Below are 24284 nucleotides of genomic sequence, written 5' to 3'. Positions count from 1 at the left end.
TGGAACTCCTTGCATCAACCAGCAAATGCTCCTTAAAAAACATATCTGTTCAAGGATGCACAATATCACTATTAACATGTTTCCCCTACCTATGAGAACCTCAACTCTCCTTTAGATTGTGAGCTCACGTGTCCACCTGTCCTGTCGATCATCCCATGTAAAGGTGGTTTGCAGCTAACTCTTGGGCAGATCCCTCCACCCTTTATGGTTCATGTAATTGATTGCTGTACTCTGCAATCTTTTGCCTAATGTTATAGTGCTATGTAATATATTGGTGCTTATAGAAATATAATAAGACTACCGCTCAAACTTTATTATGGTAATACTGCTTACCTATGTCTACCTCTCAGAGGGATAAAACACATAGTTAAATCAGCTTAAGCGTGACAATTCTGTGTTTATCATGAGTTGAATATGGCCAGTGAATTGCGGCTATTCACGTCACCCCTGATTACCTCAGAGGGTGTTTTCATTCAATAGTGCAGGGGTTAAACACATTAATCGGCAATATAAAAATAGAAAAATGCATTTTAGCCTTATGTCCCTTTAAGGAGATATGTTTGTGGGACAGCAATAGCAGTGAATGGAGAATGCCTATTTGGTGATTTTGAAATACTGTAGCAAAACAAATATTTATCTTTTAATTTATTTCACCAATGTTTTAACACTAAGGGGCCTATTTATGCAAGTGTGAGCGGGCATGATACGAAGTAGCGCATCATGTCCGCTGCACATCGATAAATGCCGACAGCATACGCTATCAGCATTTATCATTGCACCAGCAGTTCTTGTGAACTGCTGGTGCAATGCCGCCCCCTGCAGATTAGGGGGTGTCAATGAACCCGGTCGTATTCGATCGGGTTGATTTCTGTCCACAGCCTCAGAGCAGACGGACAAGTTATGGAGCAGTGGTCTTTAGATGGCTGCTTCATAACTTCTGTTTCCGCCGAGCCTGAAGGCTCATAAGGAGCTTGATAAATCGGCCCCTAGGAAATCAATGTTTCTTTAAAACAAATGGGACATTCAAATATTTATTTCAGTATTTCAAATGGATCTAAGCATTCTGGAAATTGACTTGAAAATGAGGCTTGCTTGATGTGTATCTTTTTGGTTTTGTTCAAAAGGGAGATAAAACCCAAATATTGTCAAATGATTCAGATAAAGGGGCCGATTTATCAATGTCTGTCCGACAGACATGCTGTAGCGTCTCATGTCCGACAGACATGCTGTAGCGTCTCATGTCCGACAGACATGCTGTAGCGTCTCATGTCCGACAGACATGCTGTAGCGTATCATGTCCGACAGACATCGCTGAATGCCTAACATTGCACAAGCAGTTCTGGTGAACTGCTTGTGCAATGCCACGCCCTGCAGATTTGTGGCCAATTTGCGGCCGCTAGCAGGGGTTGTCAATAAACCAGATCGTATAGATTAGGTGGTGTTAGGGTTATACTTAGGTTTAGGGGTTAATACATTTAGAATAGTGGCGGTAATGTTGGGGGTGGCAGATTAGGGGTTAATAAATGTAGGTAGGTTGCGGCGATGTTAGGGGCAGCAGATTAGGGGTTAATAAATATAATGCAGGTGTCAGCGATGTTGGGGGCAGCAGATTAGGGGTTAATAAATATAATATAGGTGGCGGTGATGTCCGGAGCGGTAGATTAGGGGTTAATAAGTATAATGCAGGTGTTGGCGATGTCGGGGGCGGCAGATTAGGGTTAATAAGTAAGGTTAGGGGTGTTTAGACTCGGGTTCATGTTAGGTGTAAACATAAAATGTGTTTCCCCATAGGAATCAATGGGGCTGCGTTACTGAGTTTTACGCTGCTTTTTGGAAGGTGTTAGACTTTTTCTCAGCCGGCTCTCCCCATTGATGTCTATGGGGAAATCGTGCACGAGCACGTACAACCAGCTCACCGCTGACTTACGCAGCGGTGGTATTGGAGTGCGGTATGGAGCTCAATTTTGCTCTACGCTCACTTCTTGCCTTTTAACGCCGGGTTTGTAACAACCCGCAATACCAGCGCTGCAGGTAAGTGAGCGGTGAGAAAAAACTGCACGTTAGCACCGCACCCCTCATAACGCAAGACTAGTTAACAATTTTTACTTAATTTACTTATTAAAAATGGCTATTAATGAACATGTGAAATAATAAAACTATTTAAAATGTAACTGTGTGGAAAATGGTCTTTATAAAATATATATTGCTGACAATATAATGCAAGGCTGAACCTGAAATATTGCATATTAAAGGGATACATTTTTTATTCTGTGTATTCGAAATTTAGAATTAGACAATGGTGCAAAACAAAAAAAGGACCATCTGTTGTCTCCTTGTATTTGGGCGTTAAGGGATAGGATATAACACAGAGATCTAGTGTTACTGACTTGCCATTAGCCATCTGGCTGTCCAGATAAGGCTGAATAAGATATAATACTGTTCAGTAGGGGATTTAAGAACTTAGTGGTTCATCACCTTTCTACAGAGGAACAATAAAGAGGCAGGAACCATTATTATAACACCAAGCAAATCTGTCCTGTGGAACCAACATCAGGCTGGGGGTAGGAGGATTATATTTGGGTCTAACTACTAAACTCCATCTGCTCATCGCTGTTATAACTGAAAGGAGGAACATAAAAGAACAAGTCATGAATTGGTTTCCCTGAACCCATCTGATGGCTATAGCATCCTGAGATCTAAAGCACTTGCATCATTGTGATTTGTGGGCTGTAGGTCACAATCTGACACAGAGATCCATCGGTGCAACTCATTGAATAGAGACAATGGCTACTGATGTCTAGACAGTCTCTCAATACAGGACAGCAGTAAGCACAGCTAGAAAGATACCAGCTGGGTAACTTCCACATACTTAAGTGTGAATAGTTTTCAGGTCATTTGAATGCAGGTGCCCCATAAAATGATCATATTTTTGTCTGAGAGCTGAAATAATAAAGTTAAAAAAAAAAGGGCGATTAAATACTGACAAGCATATACCACTGCTAAATTAAACTGGGTAAATAGAACTTTTATTGGTACAAATATGAGGCCTTTTAAAATATATATGTGTTTGAGTGTATGTGTGTGTATATATATATATATATATATATATATATATATATATATATATATATATATATATATGTGTGTGTGTGTGTGTGTGTGTGTGTGTGTGTGTGTGTGTGTGTGTGTGTGTGTGTGTGTGTGTGTGTGTGTGTGTGTGTATATATATATATATATATATATATATATATATATATATATATATATATATATATATATATATATATATATATATATATATATATGTGTGTATATATATATATATATATATATATATATATATATATATATATATATATATATATATATATGTGTGTGTATATATATATATATATGTGTGTGTATATATATATATATATATATATATATATATATATATATATATGTGTGTGTGTGTGTGTGTATGTGTGTATATATATATATGTGTGTGTGTGTGTGTGTGTGTGTGTATATATATATATTTGTGTTTTGAGTATTTACAGTATGTATATATGTGTGTGCATGTATGTATGTATGTATGTATGTATATTTGTGTTTTATTTGAGTATTTACAGTATGTATATATGTGCGCGCGTGTGTATGTATATTTGTGCGTGAGTAAAATTGATATCAGTTGGGAGGGAAAGCATTTAAAAATAGAATACAGCCTCACTCGTGTGCTGCAGCTGTTAAAACTAGTCATAGACAAGCAATATCTGTCTGTTATGCAAGATGTGAGGACATTGGTAAGGAGAAATTAAAGATGTATGTGTATAAAAGATATAAAAAAATACTACATTCAATTTGTAAATTTAAAGCTATGAGTATTGAGAAACTGTGATATTAGCTCATCGTTAATATCATCTCTTTATCTGTCTGTCTCAACCTATCATCTGTGGTGGCGGAATAAGGCGTAATGCAAAACTTCACTAGTATTCCTCCAAGCCTATAGAGCGGGAACATATGGGGCCTGCCGGCATGGAAATAAATCAAGCATGATCTTTGGGGCTTTTTTGAGCATTATATTACAATGTATGTGTCTGTTACATAAGAACTGAGCATAGTTAGGTAAACAGCTCTGAAGATAAAATTTGCCTTTCTAAAATGGTTTGATAGACTTGGCAGCATTGATGAGAGCTTTAGATCATAGACAGAAGTATCCCTCTATTCTCTGGTTATATCACCCTACTTCCCTCCATCTTGCATATATTGCGTGAGGTTAATGATATTATACTCAATGTTTACCATAAATTCTACACTTTGTGAAGATAATCTACAAATTTATTACTAGGTACTCATGCAGACTAAAGGGACAGTAAACATAAGATTTTTATATAACATGTTTAGGTATGAATAATGAAACAACTTTGTAATTAATATATTTTCATAGTTTATTTTGCACCCCTTTTAATGTAATTTAGCAATTTCGAATTTTCAGAACTTGGAATGCACCATGCTGACCTGTCAAGGCCAACAATGCTACATATCGGTCCCTAATTGGCTTTATCAGATAACAACTGCAAGACAATTCAAATAAATATATACTAGTCCTGAAGTCCGTGTACATGGGCCATTTTTTGCAGTACAGCGGTCTCACCCTTTGCTCTCCCCCCTCTCTTTTGCTCTCTCCCTTTTGCTCTTCCCCCCCCCTCTCTTTTGCTCTCTCTCTCTATCCCCCCTCTCTTTTGGTCTCTCTCTCCCCCTCTCTTCTGCTCTCTCCCTTTCCCCCTCTCTTTTGCCCTCTCCCTTTCCCCCCTCTCTTTTGCCCTCTCCCTTTCCCCCTCTCTTTTGCTCTCTCCCCCCCATCCTCTTTTGCCCGCTCTCTCTCACCCTCTCTTTTGCTTGCTCCCCCCCTCTTTTGGTCTCTCCCCCCCCCTCTTTTGGTCTCTCTGCCCCCCTCTTTTGGTCTCTCTTTCTCCCCCTCTCTTTTGCTCTCTCATCCCTCTTTTGCTCTATATCTCCTCTCTTGTGCTGCTCTCTCTCTCATGCAGACACTCAGACAGCCACGACATCTCCTGCCGCCCCCACCCCTGTCATGATCAGACTCCGCCCCTTCACTGATTAGGTGCCAGCAGCCATCCCAGGTCAGTTTGTTGAAGGACAAGTGTTTGTCCTTGTGCAGTCTCTACTGCGCATGACAGCTTCGGACAAACACACTTGGCCTTTTATATTATAGGAGATTATTTATATTTTTACACACACATATACAGTATCCCAGAAAAGTGAGTACACCCCTCACATTTTTGTGAGTAATTTATTATATCTTCTCATGTGACAACACTGAAGAAATGACACTTTGCTACAATGTAAAGTAGTGAGCGTACAGCCTGTATAAAAGTATAAATTTGCTGTCCCCTCAAAATAACTCAACACACAGCCATTAATGTCTAAATCGTTGGCAACAAAAGTGAGTACACCCCTAAGTGGAAATGTCCAAATTGGGCCCAAAGTGTCAATATTTTGTGTGGCCACTATTTGCCAGCACTGCCTTAACCCTATTGGTCATGGAGTTCACGAGAGCTTCACAGATTGCAACTGGAGTCCTCTTCCACTCCCTCATGATGGCATCACTGAGCTGGTGGATGTTATAGACATTGTGCTCTCACACCTACCGTTTGAGGATGCCCCACAGATACTCCATATGGTTTAGGTCTGGAGACATGCTTGGCCAGTCCATCACCTTTACCCTCAGCTTCTTTAGCAAGGCAGTGGTCGTCTTAGAGGTGTGTTTGGGGTCGTTATGTTGGAATACTGCCCTGCGGCCAAGTGTCCGAAGGGAGGGAATCATGCAATGCTTCAGTATGTCACAGTACGTTGGCATTCATGGTTCCCTCAATGAACTGTAGCTCCCCAGTGCCGACAGCACTAATGCAGGCCCAGACCATGACACTCCCACCATCATGCTTGACTGTAGGCAAGACACACTTGTCTTTGTACTCCTCACCTGGTTGCTGCCACACACGCTTGACACCATCTGAACCAAATAAGTTTATCTTGGTCTCATCGGCCCACAGGACATGGTTCCAGTAATCCATGTCCTTAGTCTGCTTGTCTTCAGCAAACTGTTTGCAGGCTTTCTTGTGCATCATCTTTATAAGATGCTTCTTTCTGCGACAACAGCCATGCAGACCAATTTTATGCAGTATGCGGCGTATGGTCTGAGCACTGCAGCACTCATACGTCTATTTCCCAAAGACAACCTATGGATATGACGCTGAGCACTTCTTTGGTCGACCATTGCGAGGCCTGTTCTGAGTGGAACCGGTCCTGTGAAACTGCTGTATGGTCTTGCCCATAGTGCTGTAGCTCATTTTCAGGGTCTTGGCAATCTTCTTATAGCCTAGGCCATCTTTATGTAGAGCAAAAATTCTTTTTTTTCAGATCCTCAAAGAGTTATTTGCCATGAGGTGCCTTGATGAACTTCCAGTTACCAGTATGAGAGAGTGTGAGAGTGATAACACCAAATTTAACACACCTGCTCCCCATTCACACCAGAGACCTTGTAACACTAATGAGTCACGTGACACCGGGGAGGGAAAATGGTCAACTGGGCAAAATTTGGACATTTCCACTTAGGGGTTTGCTCACTTTTGTTGCCAACGGTTTAGACATTAATGGCTGTGTGTTAAATTATTTTGAGGGGACATCAAATTTACACTGTTATACAGGCTGTACACTCACACTAATATATAAATATATATATTTTTTTATTTATTAAGACTTGGCTGATATGTTACACTATAGCAACACAACAGAAATGTCTTGTAATTACAAGGTGTTTGCTTCCCATTTAAGGGAACACTGGCAGCTAAATTGTGACACATTGCATAGCATGACAATGACATTTTTTGCAGGTGATCTATGAAAAAAATGTATATGTAACACACATATTTCACTGTATTTATTATACAATATGTCTATAATATATGTAATTATTGGCCTAACAAACAAATGTTAGACACAGGCTATGTGTGTGGTTTTATACTGGATATATCAGCCCATTTCTTGGATCCTATTAAAGATGTTAGAGGCAATGAGATGACATTTTGGTCTGTGGGTCTGACAACAGGGATTGAAGAGTACTTGGCAGCCATCTGCTATACTCCACCCATCAAAGAAACGGTCTGGAATTATGGAGCTAATTAAAGAAGATGCATAAAACCTCAGCTGGTACACATGAAATGTAATATGGGCTCTCTTATTCATTCCACATGTGTACAGGGTCTGAAAAAGAGGATATGTCAGCATCTTTTTACTATCATTAAACTGCACAATCTTCATTAAATGTAAATATCACAGGCGTTTTTTATCTGCAGACCTTGCACAAAGTTCCCATGACATGTCATTGAATAGCGTTTAACTAACCATGGCTTTCTAAATTCCTGCTCTACATTCTCAGTAAGTACTAGACTTCAAAAGCGGGTGATTTATGTTCCATGGGCTGAGCTTGCTTCTGTTTAAACGCACCTATTCATGTCTATGCAAACGCTAGTAGGGACTATTTATGGTTTTGCTTGAGATTTGTACATAATCATGTTCTTATTTTGTTTAAAATATATTCTTGATTTTTTTTTCTTCATATCTGTCTTCAAAGAATCAGCTTGATACCCAGCTGTCCAAACTAGTTGGGATATTTACCTTTGGGACTTGCGTTTACAGCATTAAAGGGACAGTTTACACCTTAGTCATCTTAAATTCTTACCTTCGATTAAGCTGCAAATAGCCTCATGTGCCCTTTCTATATCATGCAGCAGTAACAGTAAAAAAGTAATTTTAAAATCAATATTGTTTCTGGTCACTTTGAAATGGCTGCCAAGCTCTGCCCACTGATGACATCACGGTCTGGGCTACATCTATACACTCTGCTGAATAGCATTGACAGTTTTTTTTAATCCAATTAGTGAGCGAGTCTTTTGTAACTAGCGAAGCCCTAAATACAGCCCAGATGGTGATGTCATCAGTGGGCGGAGCTTGGCAGCCATTTCAAAGTTACCAGGAAATTAGTCATTTTTAAATAACTTTTTTATTGTTACAGCTGCACGATATAGAGAGTACAGGAGGAAATTTGAAGCTAAATCGAAAGTAAGACTTTAAGATGACCAATGTGTAGACTGTCCCTTTAAACCTTTATTTACCAGTGGCAGAGCAATACATTAAAAGCAGTAGAATAAAAAAACAAAAAACTAATTCTTGTGATTTAAACTGTGAAAAGGAAACACACACAGATGTAACACACAGTCCTATAGAAACACACACTAACCTTATCCCACACTCTAGTTTAGTCTCACCATCTGGATTGTTTCACACGAGCAGAGCCCTTGGTTCTGTTGGTACCAGTATCTTACATTAATATTTATTGTTTTATCAATGTACTTATTCTGCAACTGTATTAATCAGATATGTTTTATATTGCCGTTGCTGACAGTGAGTGCAAGTTACACATAACATACACACATCAGCTCTTGATACCCTACATTACAAATAGACACACTGAGAGTAAATTCTTTGAGATTGTAAAATAAAATGATTACGTGTAAAAAAAAAGTTATTTATTTTGTCCCTTTCCTATAAGTTATTCTAGTTTTAAAAGCCTGTTCTCTTCTTACCTTATATCTCCTGTTGAGTATCTCAACATTGCTATACTCGACACGGCTGTTATTTGCACACTTGCAAGCCTTGTCCGGTAACAAGCCAAGATTGGCAAGGAAAGTACTGGGGAATTTAGCCATTGAAAAACGCAATAAGTGTTGATGCATTCATAAACTTTTTACATTTGGTTGGTACATTCATTTGTTGCAAGACAACAGAAGAGTTGTGTGATTACAATGTGTTGTATGTTCCTTTAAGACTCACTGATATATTTATCACCATCAATGCTTAAATCAAAGGCAAGACAAGAATGGAAGAGATTTTATACTCCTAAAATACACTTAAAGATCTTTTTAGCCTTCAACTAATGTCATATTATAATATTTAAGTATTTAGGTTGCCACCTGTTAACATTGTTTAAAATGTACACAACTCTAAAACAAATTGACAAAACTTCACCAATCACGTCCACTTAAAGCACCACTCAATGCAGTAGAATTGCATAATTAATAAGTGCATAATAAAAACATAATGATTTAACACCTACTCTGAATTTCAAATAAGCAGATTTTTTTTCTCCATTTTTCCGGCCCCCTGCATCATGTGACAGACATTAGCCAATCACAGACTAGTATACTTATACCCTGTGAGCTTGTGCATATTCTCAGTAGGATCTTGTTCCCCAGAAAGTGCTAATATAAAAAGAATGTGCAAATAATGGAATAAATTTGAAAGGGTCTTAAAACTTTCTAAATCATCAAAGTTTTTTTTTTTACTTGAGTGCCCCTTTAATTGTTCAAATTGCTGCATTTCTCTCCATTGATGATCAATTCAGTTTATTTTTAGTCCTTCTGTGTAAGGCAATGGAGCGTCAAAGAAAATTACCCTAAAACCTTCATAAAAATCTGTGTCACTGTGTGTGTGAGAGGTTGTATTTTGTCTATTTAATTGCTTAAAAGGAAGTGATCATTAATTCTTCAGCAATATTTAAAATCTTGTTTTAAAGGACACAAAATATAAACACTTTAATTTTATGTTTAACATAAGTATTACATTTTTGCTGTATTGTATTAAAAGGTGCTAAAAAAAAATAAAATACCTTATTTAATCTACTCTGGTGTGGTTACATAGTATGAGACAGGCAGTACAGTACAATTTAAGGCAGCAGGACCAGGAATAAAAATCTAAAATAAATATAAGTCCATTTAAGCATACAAAGTACTAACTACAGCAGTCACACACTGCACTATGGTTAATTATGAGAGGTACATTTTTTGTAATGCTGACTTTCATGAAAGGTGGTCACTATTTTTTTCCCCTCCAGAGCTGAATAAAAAAATTAAGTACATAATTCCCCAACTGTTGTGAGAATTTCCCCTCAGTCACCTTGTATCCTATTAATGTAAATGCGGATCCAATTAACTATACTGACTTAGTAACGATGAAATGCACCAGATGGTGAAGTAATACTCAGTATGTCTAGAACACAACGTGCAGTCAAAGTAAAAAAAAAATACAGCGTGCTCATACAAAGTATTCATTCGATCACATATAGCCCCGTTACATCAGTTTGGAACAGGAGGTCACTATTAATTCTCACTGGTTCTTAGAGTTTAAAGGGACGTGAAAGTCAACTTAAAAAATCCAGTTTATTTCTATTATCAAATTGGCTTTGTTTAATTAGTATCCATCCTTTGTTAAAATGCATACCTAGGTAGGCTCAAGAGTGCATGTGTTTTCAGCACGACATGAACACAATGTTTGTTAAAATGTTATAAATTGTTGCAAATACTTCTGCCATACAGTCGCCCAGCCAAATGCACGTTCCACGTACCTAAATATGCTCTTCAGCAAATGATACCAAAAGAACGAAGTAACTTTTAAATTAGAAGTATTTTCTTTTAATTTGTATGCTCATAAAAATGTAATTCTCTCTCTGTGTGTGTGTGTGTGTGTGTGTGGTATGACAAAGTTGCACATAATAAAAAGCAAAAAAACCAAAGTCTTATTGGTGGTTGATTATACTTGTATATAAAGAACAAAGTTCCTTGGATCATTTCCCCCTCCCCCTCTGGATGCCCATGACCAACTGTATGCAAATGATCTGCCTGCACTTTTCCTTATATCTCCATTGAGTTTCAAACCTTTAGCAAAGGGCAGTTAAAAGGGACAGAGTAACGCAATTTTTTTTACCTTAAAGGGACAGTAAACCTTAAAAATAATGTTATATAATTCTGCACATAGTGCAGAATTATATAACATTATATTAGCCAAATATTATTTAAACATAATTTCCCCTATTAATTTTTAAAAGAAAGCGCTGTTTCACAGACCCGCTCTCTGCTGAGCGGGTCTGTTATATTTCCTCAGCGCATCGGGCCAGCTGTATAGTCACAGCCTGGCCCGACCGCGCCATAAGACTAAGTGCAGCTCGCTCCTTAAAGTTGCTATCATCTCTTTCCCTTCTCTCCTCTAAGATATACATATTTAGGTCATTGAGCATCTCCACCCCCCCCCCCCCTTAAAGGGACACTGAACCCACATTTTTTCTTTTGTGATTCAGATAGATCATGACATTTTAAGCAACTTTATAATTCACTCCTATTAGCAAATTTTCTTCATTCTCTTGGTATCTTTATTTGAAATGCAAAAATGTAAGTTTACCGGACCATTTTTGGTGAATGAAGACAAATTGATAATAGGAGTAAATTAGAAAGTTGCTTAAAATTGCTGCTCTATATGAATCACAAAAGAAAAAAATGTGGGTTCATTGTCCCTTTAACGACTCATGTCGTACAGGGTACGTCTTGCACAAACTGGTCTTTAAAGACCAGCAACGTACCCTGTACGACATTAGGGGTTTAAAGCGGCTGGAAGCGATCCTGATCACTTCCAGCTGCTTTCCGGTTATTGCAGTGATGCCTCAATATCGAGGCATCCTGCAATAACACCCCTTGGCCATCCGATGCAGAGAGAGCCACCCGGTATCGTTGGTTGCAGCTGACGTGGGAGGCGGGTGGGCGGCCATCGATGTGCCCTATGACGTCGAGGGGGGTGCGCATAGGGTGGAAGCGGGTGGGAACGGCTCCACTACATAATTTTTTTTCAATAAAAGAGGGATAGAGTGGGGTAAAACTTAATTTAAAAAAAGCATCTAAGGGATCTGGGAGCGGGTGGGGGGTTAGTCTTTGGGGGGGAGAAGCTACACTACAGAAAGAAGAACAAAAAATATATTTTTTTTTAGTAAACTGGGTACTGGCAGACAGCTGCCAGTACCCAAGATGGCTACCAATAAGGTAGAGGGGGAGGGTTAGAAAGCTGTTTGGGGGGGGATCCTACACATCAGCATATGTGAATATGCTAAAAAAAATAAAAAAATATTTTAGTACTGGCAGACTTTCTGCCACTACTTAAGATGGCGGGGATAATTGTGGGGTGGGAAGAGAGCTGTTTGGGAGGGATCAGGGGGGAGGCTGATCTCTACATTAAAGCTAAAATTAACCCTGCAAGCTCCCTACAAGTTACCTAATTAACCCGTTCACTGTTAGGCATAATACACGTGTGATGCGCAGCGGTATTTACCGGCCTTCTAATTACCAAAAAGCAAAGCCATATAAGTCTGCTATTTCTGAACAAAGGGGATCCTAGAGAAGCATTTACAACCATTTGTGCCATAATTGCACAAGCTGTGTGTAAATAATTTCAGTGAGAAACCTAAAGTTTGTGAAAAAGTGAACTTTTTTTTATTTGATCGCATTTGGCGGGGAAATGGTGGCATGAAATATACCAAAATGGGCCTAGATCAATACTTTGGGTTGTCTACTACACTAAACTAAAGCTAAAATTAACCCTACAAGCTCCCTAATTAACCCCTTCACTGCTGGGCATAATACACGTGTGGTGCACAGCTGCATTTAGCGGCCTTCTAATTACCAAGAAGCAATGCCAAAGCCATATATGTCTGCTATTTCTGAACAAAGGGGATCCCAGAGAAGCTTTTACAACCATTTGTGCCATAATTGCACAAGCTGTTTGTAAATAATGTCAGTGAGAAACCTAAAATTGTGAAAAATGTAACGTTTTATTTCATTTGATCGCATTTGGCGATGAAATGGTGGCATGAAATATCCAAGATGGGCCTAGATCAATACTTGGGGTTGTCTACTACACTACAGCTAAAAATAACCCTAGAAGCTCCCTAATTAACCCCTTCATTGCTGGGCATAATACACGTGTTGTGCGCAGTGGCATTTAGCGGCCTTCTAATTACCACAAAGCAACGCCAAAGCCATATATGTCTGCTATTTCTGAACAAAGGGGATCCCAGAGACGAATTTACAACCATTTATGCCATAATTGCACAAGTTGTTTGCAAATAATTTCAGTGAGAAACCTAAAGTTTGTGAAAAAATTTGTGAAAATGTGAACAATTTTTTTTATTTGATCTCATTTGGCGGTGAAATGGTGGTATGAAATATACCAAAATTGGCCTAGATCAATACTTTGGGATGTCTTCTAAAAAAATATATATACATGTCAAGGGATATTCAGTTATTCCTGACAGATATCAGTGTTCCAATGTAACTAGCGCTAATTTTGAAAAAAGAAAATGGTTTGAAATAGCAAAGTGCTACTTGTATTTATTGCCCTATAACTTGCAAAAAAAAGCAAAGAACATGTAAACATTGGGTATTTCTAAACTCAGGACAAAATTTAGAAACTATTTAGCATTGGTGTTTGTGGTAGTTGTAGATGTGTAACAGATTTTGGTGGTCAAAGTTAGAAAAAGTGTGTATTTTTCCTCATATTTTATAATTTTTTTTATAGTAAATTATAAGATATGATGAAAATAATGGTATCTTTAGAAAGTTAATTTAATGGCGAGAAAAACGGTATATAATGTGTGGGTACAGTAAAGGAGTAAGAGGAAGATTACAGCTAAACACAAACACTGCAGAAATGTAAAAATAGCCCTGGTGCTTAAAGGGACAGTCTACCATAGATTTTGTATTGTTTTAAAAGATAGATAATCCCTTTATTACTCATTCCCCAGTTTTGCATAACCAACAGTTATATTAATGTACTTTTTACCTCTGTGATTACCTTGTATCTAGGAACCTTCTTCCAGCCCCCTGATCACATGACTGTGACTGTTTATTATCTATTGTCTTAAATTTAGCATTGGTTTGTGCTAGATCTTAAATAACCCCCTGTGCCTGAATACAGTGTTATCTATATGGCCCACGTGTACTTTCTGTCTCTTTGTGTTGAAAAGAGATTTAAAAAGCATGTGATAAGAGGCAGCCCTCAAAGGCTTAGAAATTAGAATATGAGCCTACCTGGGTTTAGTTTAAACTAAGAATACCAAGAGAAAAAAGCAAATTTGATGATCAAACTAAATTGGAAAGTTGAATAAAATTAAAAGTCCTATCTGAATAATAAAAGTTTAATTTATACTAGACTGTCCCTTTAAGGGAAAGAAATTGAAAAAGGCCTTCTCCTTAAGTGGTTAAGCCAGCATTTTACCCAGTTCTTAATTTTTGAGTCTAGACCAATGAGATATAGTTTGTGAATTAGTTTGTTGTGTGGGGCAGTGCCAAATGCTTTGCTGAAATCCAGATATGCTACATCAACTGCTCCACTCTGGTCTAATATTTTGAATGACATCTTTGAATAGAAACATATTTGCAGTATACAAGTATAGGCAAAAATGCTTCTAATAAAAGTAATCACAGTTTTAGTGTTAACATTTTTCTATGCACGTGCATGTGAAGCATAGCTAGGTATACTCAGAGCACCAACATTTTAAATACTGCAGCTGATCAGATCGCCAGTGGTGCTTGCATCATATCAGCAATTAACAAATTGAGTCATTACACGCACCTTAGGCTTTCTGAGCAAGACCCCTTTTTTAAAAAAAAAATGCGTGTGACCAGTGCATACTTAAATACTCTTTTGAAATAGCTATAGTTTTCATTAGAATACAATACATATATATTACAAAAATGATTATATTTAGAACTGAAATGTGGATTCCAATTTTGGCTGGAATCTCCCTTTAAAGTCAAGTGACATATTTCCAGCAAGGAATCAAAGTGAGAAGAAGATCAGGAACCAAATAATTTGTGTATCTGTATAACCAGATTCATTTTAAAATGTTATAAACCAGACAAAACGATTTATCAAGCGCTGTAAGAAGGTACAGTCTAGATGGGTCTACTGCTGATTTTCTGTTATCAAACATATGCTTCTATAGCAAACATAGGCTACATACCCTAGAGTGGCACCGTATGCCAACATAATAACACAAACTTGTTGGGGGGGGGGGGGGGGTTGGTTGCAACTTAGCATAATTTCGTTCTCAAAACAGTGGTCATTTTAAAAAGAGATTAAACTGCTGGACCCAACTGCAACAGAATGTTTGTTTTTTTGCTCATGTCCCTACAGCTTTCTTCAAAGCCTTACCTTTATTGTATCAATGAACATTCACAGACCAGTGATGTTGCAGCTTTTTCACAGCTGTTTTACGGGTTTAAACTTAGTGTACACAATACAAAGCGTGACGTGTATATTTTTCCTGGTTTATACACATTTGGTGTACATATATACATTATATATATATATATACATATATATATATATATATATATATATATATATATATATACATATATATATATATATATATATATATATATATATATATATATATATATATATATATATATATATATATATATACACACACACACATACATACACACACACACACACAAATACATACATACATACGTAAAATGAATAATCATTTCAGCCATTAGTCATTCAGTAAAAAAAAGAGATAAACCTATCAATACTCAGGAGGAATGTTAAGAGGTTTATGCGTGGAGTGCAAAAGCAAATTTTGCTAACAAAATTACAATATTAAGGGATAGTCAAACGCAAAACAATTACATTATTATTGTTCTTGTTCTTATTTTTATTAAAGGGATACTAAATCCAATTTTTTTCTCTCATTCAGAAACTGCATGCAATTTTAAGCAACTTTCTAATTTACTCCTATTTTCAATTTTTCTTCTCTTGCTATCTTTATTTGAAAAATCAGGAATGTAAGCTAAGGAGCCGGCCCAGTTTTGGTTCAGCCCCTGAGTTGCGCTTGCGGATTGGTGGCTAAATGTAAACACCATTTAGCAAGCGCTATCCAGGGTTCTGAACCAAAACTGGCCTGGCTCCTATGCTTTACATTGCTGATTTTTCAAATAAAGATAGCAAGAGAACAAAGAAAATTTTATAATAGGAGTAAATTAGAAAAGTTGCCTGACCATCTGAATAATGAAAAAACATTTAGGTTTAGTATCCCTTTAACCTCTTCATGCCCAGTACAAGTGTTTAACAGTAAACACTTGCTGCAAAAATGAAATTACTCGATCACTGATGCGATTGCTTGTTTTTCAAATGCTAGGCAAATCCCCCAGTCCGATCTTGAGTTCCTCAAAAGGGGGAGGCTGCAGGACGACTTATAAGGTAGGACATGGATTGTGCTCAAGTGATTGCGTTTACTTTCAATTCATAATACCAGTGGTAAGTCCGACGAACGCAAACTCTCGCGATAAACCCCTTATTGCACACGCGCAAACGTTTGTGCTCCACTCATAATCTGGCCCAATGTATTTAATCCACAAAAAAGAAAAGCCTTATCAACGCCAGAGTTCCAAAAAAATCCCAATTAGTTGGAACACAAGCCGAGGGATTAACATGTTGCAATATGTCTCATCCCAGTCTCTCTAAAAATAGGCCAAAAAGAAGGTGCGTGGCAGGCACAGTAATCTATACTGAAGATCACAGGACTAAACCAATACAGTCAGGTTTGACCAATATTCTGAATGGAGAAACTACTGATCTCTCTCAGGAGCATGAAACTAAATCCAACTGACTGATATACCCAAGTGCTGAGTGCAATCTCTCCTTATACAATATTATGTAAGCTTAGGATGGTCTCAGGTTTCATGACTTACTTTAAAAAGGGACACTAAACTCAATTTTTTTTTCTTTCATGATTCAGAGAATGCAATTTTAAGCAACTTTCTAATTTACTCCTATTATCAATTTTTCTTTGTTCTCTTGCTATCTTTATTTAAAGAGCAGGAATGTGATGCATAGGAGCCGGACCATTTTTGGTTACGAACCTGGGTTATGCTTGCTTATTGGTGGGTAAATGTAAGCCTCCAATAAGCAAGCGCTATCCATGGTGCTGAACCTAAAATGGGCTGGCTGCTAAGATTTACATTCCTGCTTTTAAAATAAAGATAGAAAGAGAATGAAGACAAATTGATAATAGGAGTAAATTAGAAAGTTGCTTAAAATGTCATGCTCTATCTGAACCATGAAATAAATAATTTGTGTTCAGTGTCCCTTTAACTCAGATATCAACACGTGAATAAAAAAAAAAAATGTAAAATTACATATCAGCCTAAAGTATTCACAGAAAAGGTTTGATTCATTGGAATTATTGTTAATTATTTTTAATGCAAATAAAGTATTTGTGGAGAGAGAGAAAAAAAGAAATATTTTGGTTGTATTTTTTGTATACATAGAAATTATTAGAGAGTGCTTGAAAACATTTGGCATTCATTGTGTGTTAGAAGAGAAGACTGCTGGCCCCTTAGTTTAACTTAAACAGTAATTAATTTTACGAGAAGTATTTTTGCTAATACAAGTAGGGTTACCAGGTGTCAAGAATTCAACTGAACAGTCCAGTATAATCGTCACAAAAATACTGGACACTTGAGTATTAGCTAAATGCAAATGGCCTCCTATGCCTCAACACATTACAATTAAAGAGCAGGAAGACATGAGGGCATAGTCAAAGCTGAAATCACTTATGTTTATGTGCGTTACTAGCAGCCAAAGAGGTAAAATTATTTATTCAAATGTTACTGGCAGCCAAGGGGTAGAATTAAAAAGTTATCTGAAAGGAAAATTGGCCTCAAATCGATCTTAGGAGCCCTCAAAAAATAATCTGGAGCAACTCAATTCTTCACCTTCATCCTGTGAGGCTAAGAAAAGACTAGAATATCAGAGAGGCATTTAAATTGTGACTGGCATGTCCCTTTAAGTGTCTTTAGAGCTTTGGGAATCTTTGCCTCCTCCTAGTGGCTAGGAGTTGAATCCCAGGAGTAATGGCTTGTGGACTCTCACCACTTTATGGAAGAAATGTGCACAGTGGGATCCATAGAGAGGACTGTGATTGTGCGTTTGGAAGACATATTGACCAGTGTTTCTGTGGAGAACAGCTGACAACCCTAAATACAAGTGTAGTGCAAACATGCTATAATATTCAAAACTGTACAACACTTTTGAATTTTGTAAAGGCACAGTCCTTTCAACAATCCTTTGCTGAAAGGCATACCTAGGTAATCTCAGGAGCAACAATGCACTACTAGGAGCTAGCTGGTGATTGGTGGCTACACACATTCCTCTTGTTATTGACTCAGCAGATGTGTAGTGCTACCTCCCAATAGTGCATTGCTGATGTGAAGGTGACTAACATTTTTTAAGTGGTTAAAACAGTTATATGCAAGCAGTAGCTCAATTATAAAATACACTAACATATTAAAGCATTTTCTTTCTACACTTTTACGCCCCTTTGATATTCTTCATGTGCTCTTTTGAGTATGGGTTACCTTAAAATAGGTTTGCGTGTATCTATGTGAGAAAGCGCAGACCTGTATTTACTTACTGAGGGCAACTGAATATTTTATGGTAAACACAGTAACACTAAATGAAGCTAAACAAATGTTTGCAAATGGATAGAAAAATAAATGTCACATGCTTAAAAAGCATGAAAATGATGACTAGTCAGTGCAACAGTTCCATTATGTGAGACTTCCGTGCAATTGTGGCCCTGTATCTTTATGGTTGAAAGTTTACTAATCAGTCAGAAAATGCCCAGTGTCAGACTAATCATTTGCACACATCAGACTAGCAGATCTAGCCGAACTCTGTATGATCTACGTATCAAATGAGTCTTTGTCTTGTTGTACCATCTTCAATGTGTATCCTTCAATTGCTTCCCCAAACTCCTAAACTGCAAGAATTCTACATATTTTATAGCAAGTCAGTAAATGTTTCTGCTCATTCAGAAATAAAGTAACCAGTATATCTTCACTAGTTTCTTGCTTCTACCACAGTGGTGCTAAAATTGTGAAGGAACAGTGTATATATACATTTTTTGCATTAAAAAAAATACAACAGCTTGCTTTGCCTTCCCATTGACCTTGGGATGTCCATTGCATGTGCAATTATCAAATAGTAAAAATTCAACCCATTTTTTTTTTTCTTTGGGGGGGGGGGTATATTCTGAGATTGGCAGTTAACTGATTATTTTTTTACCCCAAATGGAAGTGAGAATATTGTGAGAAATAAGAACAAAAACATTTTGAAATGAACAGCCCCTTAATGCATGCATGTTACTATTCATGCAAGGTAAAGCACATTGTCCTTTGCTAACACGTGTTTATGCGCAGTGAGTGTGTGCATAGGTCAAAACAGACAGTTAAGCTTCCTAATTCCAGATTAACATAAAAAAAGAGCAGAAATAAGGTGGTATGGAACAGGATTTGCACCTGAAGGGAAAAATCAGGTCTGTAATGCAGAAGATATATGAAATAAGTAGACACATGAAAATGTTAGCATAAACCATTATTTTTTTGCCCCTTTATTGTATTTGACTTTATAGAGAGCTTATATTTTATATAAAAGGTATCAGTATTTTTTCCTATCGTCATATTGATGATATCTAATAAACCGGAAATGCTTGTAATGGAAGAGAATATTCATACCTTTAAGAAACACATTACTAGCCAACAATTGTTTTTTTTAAATTGTTCACCGTCATAATACTCTTATTACTTATCGGTAATAACATACATGGCAGAGTATATAGGAGTAATATTTATTTACTATTCGCTTTGTGAGTGGTTTTGAGAAATTCAAGATGTTTCTGAACAGTTGATATACAGCTGCCCGCAGAGATGTCTATAAAAGTAAATTGACCAATTCCAGAGTGAAGGAACATGAATTATAGATTGTGTTCTATAAGGCTTGAAAAGTAATCCCACTAAAATATTATATTGTGTGGCTTAAGCATACCATTGACATACTCCAACTTTAGGTGATAATAACAGGAGAAAGGCTATCCATTGTGTGTTTTGCTTTTATTGGCCTCTACTTCGTAAGAAGAAATCATATACAATTTTACCATTAGATAACACAAAACAGATAAGTGTTATTTCTGAGTGATGTTTAATATTGTTCCTGTTTAATAATTTACGAGGGGCATTTTTTAGCCAGCAATTACAGAACTCAAATGTGAATGGTTACTGCACATTTGCAATTCTGTGCAACAAAATAATGGAAACAGACAATGGTGTGAGCATTTTTTTTTCCTTCTCAAAATGTTTATGTACAACAATATGAACAAAACATAGGGGCTTTAATGATCACAAATTTCCCATAACTATGGTACCATATAATCATTCACTCTGAACTTACATAAAGGAAGAAGAAGGAAATCAAATGTAGAAGAAAAGGAAACGAGTGGGGAAACAGCAATAGAAAAAGCACACTAGGTTAATGTAGGAATACTAGTTTCTTTATTGAAAGATTGTTGGATTAGTATTAGTGAAACTGTGTGTAACCATGTTGACATGCACACAATACAAAAGGCAAGGCCCACCATGCTATGGAGGGGCGAACAGAACAAAAAGCAGCATACAATGAGCAGATGTATAGGCTACAACAGCACATTACATTTCAGCAGGGTACGTCTCTATGGAGAGATTTACATCAGAAACTAGGTAATGTAAAAAAATACAAAACATGCTTCAGTCTTAGTACAAGAAAAAAAGGTGGAAGATCCACAACCAAAAGGATTTCAGATACAGAAAATTATCCACAAAATAACAGGAAGTAGTTTTAGCACAGCAGAAAAAAAATGCTATCCCTGTTTAGTGGAAACACATTTTGCTATGCAGCTTCAAAATAATATCAAGCCAAGCTTTTAAATTTGGGCAGCATTCTAGAGATTAGCAGATGGGGTGGACATCATATTAAGCGAAGCGCAGGAGGTAACGCACGCTTTTTAAAGAATCAATCAGCTGTTGTACTTAAAGTACTAAATAATAAAAATGATACGGTCCACTCAGTTCCCATTACTGGTTAAGATTTACTAACTGTAAATGTGCATTAATTTATTAACCCCAAGAAAGACTACACAAATACACCCAATATAATACAACTGCCTTAGCACTCTGTAATAAATCTGTGTCTGTATATTATTATATTATTTATGACTAAATTTGTAGAGTGCAGAAAAAAATATACAATTTAGCTTCCCCTCCCAAGAGCAAAATGAATCCAGTTAACAGGGATTTACAGTGTAATGTAAATTCAGTTGCTAAACAAGATGAAGTCAAAAATGTCTGTTATTTACTACAGCTCTACTGAAATGACCTATGGTCTATGTTACTACAATGAAACTAAAAAAAAAAGAAAAGAAAACAGGTTCAGGGTTACATTCTCTACAGTTTTTACAAGAAAATTATGATTTTAGGATTTCCATTTTTAAGCATTAGTATCCTCTATCGCAAGGCTTTGTAAGTACACCCTTATGAAATAGAAGGGATTATAAAAGCTGCAATTATTGGGGGGGGGAATAGAAAATAAACATGTTCGCTTAATGTATTATATTTAAAATGTGCAAAATATTCTATAATATAATAAATACTTGTCCAGCAATATGTATAGGGTATTCCCAATACGATAAGGCAGCTCCAAGCCACCATAATGGTTTAGAATGATGAAATCATGAATCCAGATGGTGCAATAGCAAAATTGCAGGAGTGACTGCACTTGCATGCAAAGTGAGGGTTATCTGGGTACAAAAAAATCAGCTTATTAAAATAATAAATAAAAAGCAAGCCATGAGATAAGGAATACTGCAGCTTAAATAAAGATCAATGCCTTCTTCAGATGGAAACAGGAAATGGTTAAGAGGGGGTGTCACAATACAGCTAAATGCAGAGGCAGGGACCACATCACAAGGCAGCATGTAGATCATTCACTGTGCTACACAATGAAGAAAACAAAAAGAATTGATAAATGTACAATGTCAGCATCCCATAGTCAAAAGAGACAGATTTAGTTTTTGTAAGGTCTACAATATTATTAAGTTAATTTTTTGGAAGGCTAAATTCAAACACAATGCTTTGGCTAGTTTTGCTAAATTTACTTAATATATAAATATATCCATGCTAAGGAGGTTAAGCGATTATTGGAAAGCAACAAAGCGCTAACTTCCTTAGCAAAGATGGGGCTCAGCTCTGTATTTAAATGCATCATTTTCAGATATTATAACATATAGGAAATTAAGGAGAAAATAGCAAATCTAAGTAAATATAGCAATATACATACATAGTCATTTGCACTCACACACACACGTTATGTTAAACCCCATATATTTAATTTAAGGTGTCATAAACAAGAAATAGTGTTGCCTAAAAGAATCAAAATGGAGTAGATTGGGTTTTGGATTTAGTAAATTTGTTGCAAGTTGTGATACCTTTCAGTTGTCAGATATCTAGAAATGTAATTAATAGTAAAGAATTTCTAAAAAATCCTTAGCTTCCTTCTTAATATACTGCATTGGCCAAAGCTTTCATATAGACAATTAGAGGGGGGAGGCTGTATATGTGTCACCTTGCCAATATATACATTAGGATATTACTAGGGACAGCAGACACCTCATTTCTTAATAACAAACCCTATGAATGTGAGCCTTAGTTATTATCCCCAGCAAAACCATACCTCAAAAATAAATACAAAAAAATGTACACAATAAAAGGAATAAAGGTTGTTTTTTTCTGAGTATTAATTTGGTTAAAGAGCAAACAGCAGCAGATGATCTAAGCATAAAAGCTTAGTGGGTTAAAAACAAGCTGCTGTGTATGACAAAGGGTAAAAGGATCTGATCTGCCTCTAAAGCAGCTTGAAATAAAATGGAACAAAGGAAAAAATATATATATGACAAATCCAGGCAAAAAAAAAGGACTACGTGTAAGCAGATAAATTTGATTTCATCAGAAAAAAAATGATGTTTATGCAATAAGAAAAACAAACAGATCTATTATTTTAGATATATTATAACACACACACATATGATAGATATATATATATATACATACACACAATATATATATATATATATATATATATATATATATATATATATATATATATATATATATATATATATATATCCAGCTCCCTGATTTATCTAAGTGCACAACAAAGCAAACCCCATTGCCAGACACACACCGATGCATTCATTGCAAAGCAACAGAGCCCCCTCCCAGCACATAATGCAGAAGAATAGAATACCTCTGTTTCGCACAGAGCCAAAAACTGGAAGAACAAGGTATCCGACGTGCACTAGGACCATCCTGGCTGGGGCGGCTTGTTTGTGGGATCCTGGTGCTGGTTAGCAGGGCTTATCCTGGGACGGATGATGGTGGGGCTCCAGCTCTGACTGTTCCTGCTGCTTAGGAGACAGATGGCCCATGGAAATGGTCCCTGCAAATCCCTTTTCTATACATTCAAATGTGCTGCAGCTGCCTGATGCACAAAGGGAGGGGGCTGCGAGCAGGAGGCAGCTCTCTTATACGGCCTCTCCCACAGGACAAAAGGGGCCAGCCAATGGCTGCTAGGCTGGGGGAGGGCAGGCTGGTGGCAGAGCTGTTGCTGCTATGTATGAGGAGGATTTGTTTTGTTACACAGGGACAGACAATGGGAGGCTGCAGCTATATGTCATGTAGGGGTGACCATTAGTGGTGCCCATCTCTGTACTGGCTCATTCATTTTTGCAAAAGTGCTGGGGTCATAAGAGGTTGTTATTGCAGACTACACACAAGACAAACTGCTGCTTGTGCCAGTTATAGGCTATTTCTGTGTCATCATATAGGGGTGACAGGGATGGGTGCCCGCCATTGTAGTGGCTTCGTTAGCTGCATATTGCCATGAGGTCACACGAGGCTGCAGGCGGCTCAGTGCTGAATATGTGACTAAATATAGCAGCAGGTGACGTAATGCTGCACCTGACAGACTCTATCTGTGCCACACGCGGGAAACTTGCAACGAGGGCTCATTCTAAATTATTTACTGAAAAATGCCTTATTTTATTTATATTTACAGAAAACTATTAAATTGGCACAACTCAAGCAATGTTATTTGTTAGGTCATGGATATATTTTGCATTGTATAAGGCAACATCACAAAAGTCATGTTTTAATATCTTTAAAATGCACTAAATGTTGCAAGGTAAAAATAAAACAAGTCCCCCCCCCCCACCCCTGTAATAGTGAATGCTAAATACATGCACAGTCCCTCCCATTGTCACTTCTAGGACCATAAAAATCAATAGATTAGTCTCTGATTACTGTAGTATTTAGGGAGGATCAATTGGCTTTGGAAAAAAAAATGACCCATCTGCTACTATGAAAAAAACTAGGAGTTGCTGAAGTGCATTATTCTCTATTGAGCAAGGGGATGTAGTACAGCAAATATTTTCACTAATTAAATGTTAATGTGGGTTCTCAAAC

General features: G+C 37.1%; 1 protein-coding gene across 3 annotated transcripts in view; it reads right to left on the bottom strand.

Annotated features, from left to right (window-relative positions):
- ARK2C (arkadia (RNF111) C-terminal like ring finger ubiquitin ligase 2C) overlaps positions 1 to 23684 on the bottom strand; it is a 166496-nt gene extending 142812 nt beyond the window's left edge. For 2 of the 3 annotated variants that reach the window (XM_053701075.1, XM_053701076.1), the window contains exon 1: positions 23068 to 23684. In XM_053701075.1, coding sequence (XP_053557050.1) covers positions 23068 to 23128 — 61 coding nt within the window. In that variant the 5' untranslated portion in view covers positions 23129 to 23684. Of the gene's footprint in view, positions 1 to 20259; positions 21757 to 23067 lie in introns of those variants that run through there. The other variant, XR_008400594.1, reaches the window with a different exon arrangement.
- Positions 23685 to 24284: the final 600 nt, after the last annotated feature.

This window comes from Bombina bombina, chromosome 2 (assembly GCF_027579735.1).
Source record: "Bombina bombina isolate aBomBom1 chromosome 2, aBomBom1.pri, whole genome shotgun sequence".
In the NCBI taxonomy this organism is placed as follows: domain Eukaryota; kingdom Metazoa; phylum Chordata; class Amphibia; order Anura; family Bombinatoridae; genus Bombina; species Bombina bombina.
The sequence above is the reverse complement of the archived record's forward strand: the minus strand, read 5'-3'. Positions and strand labels throughout refer to the sequence as shown.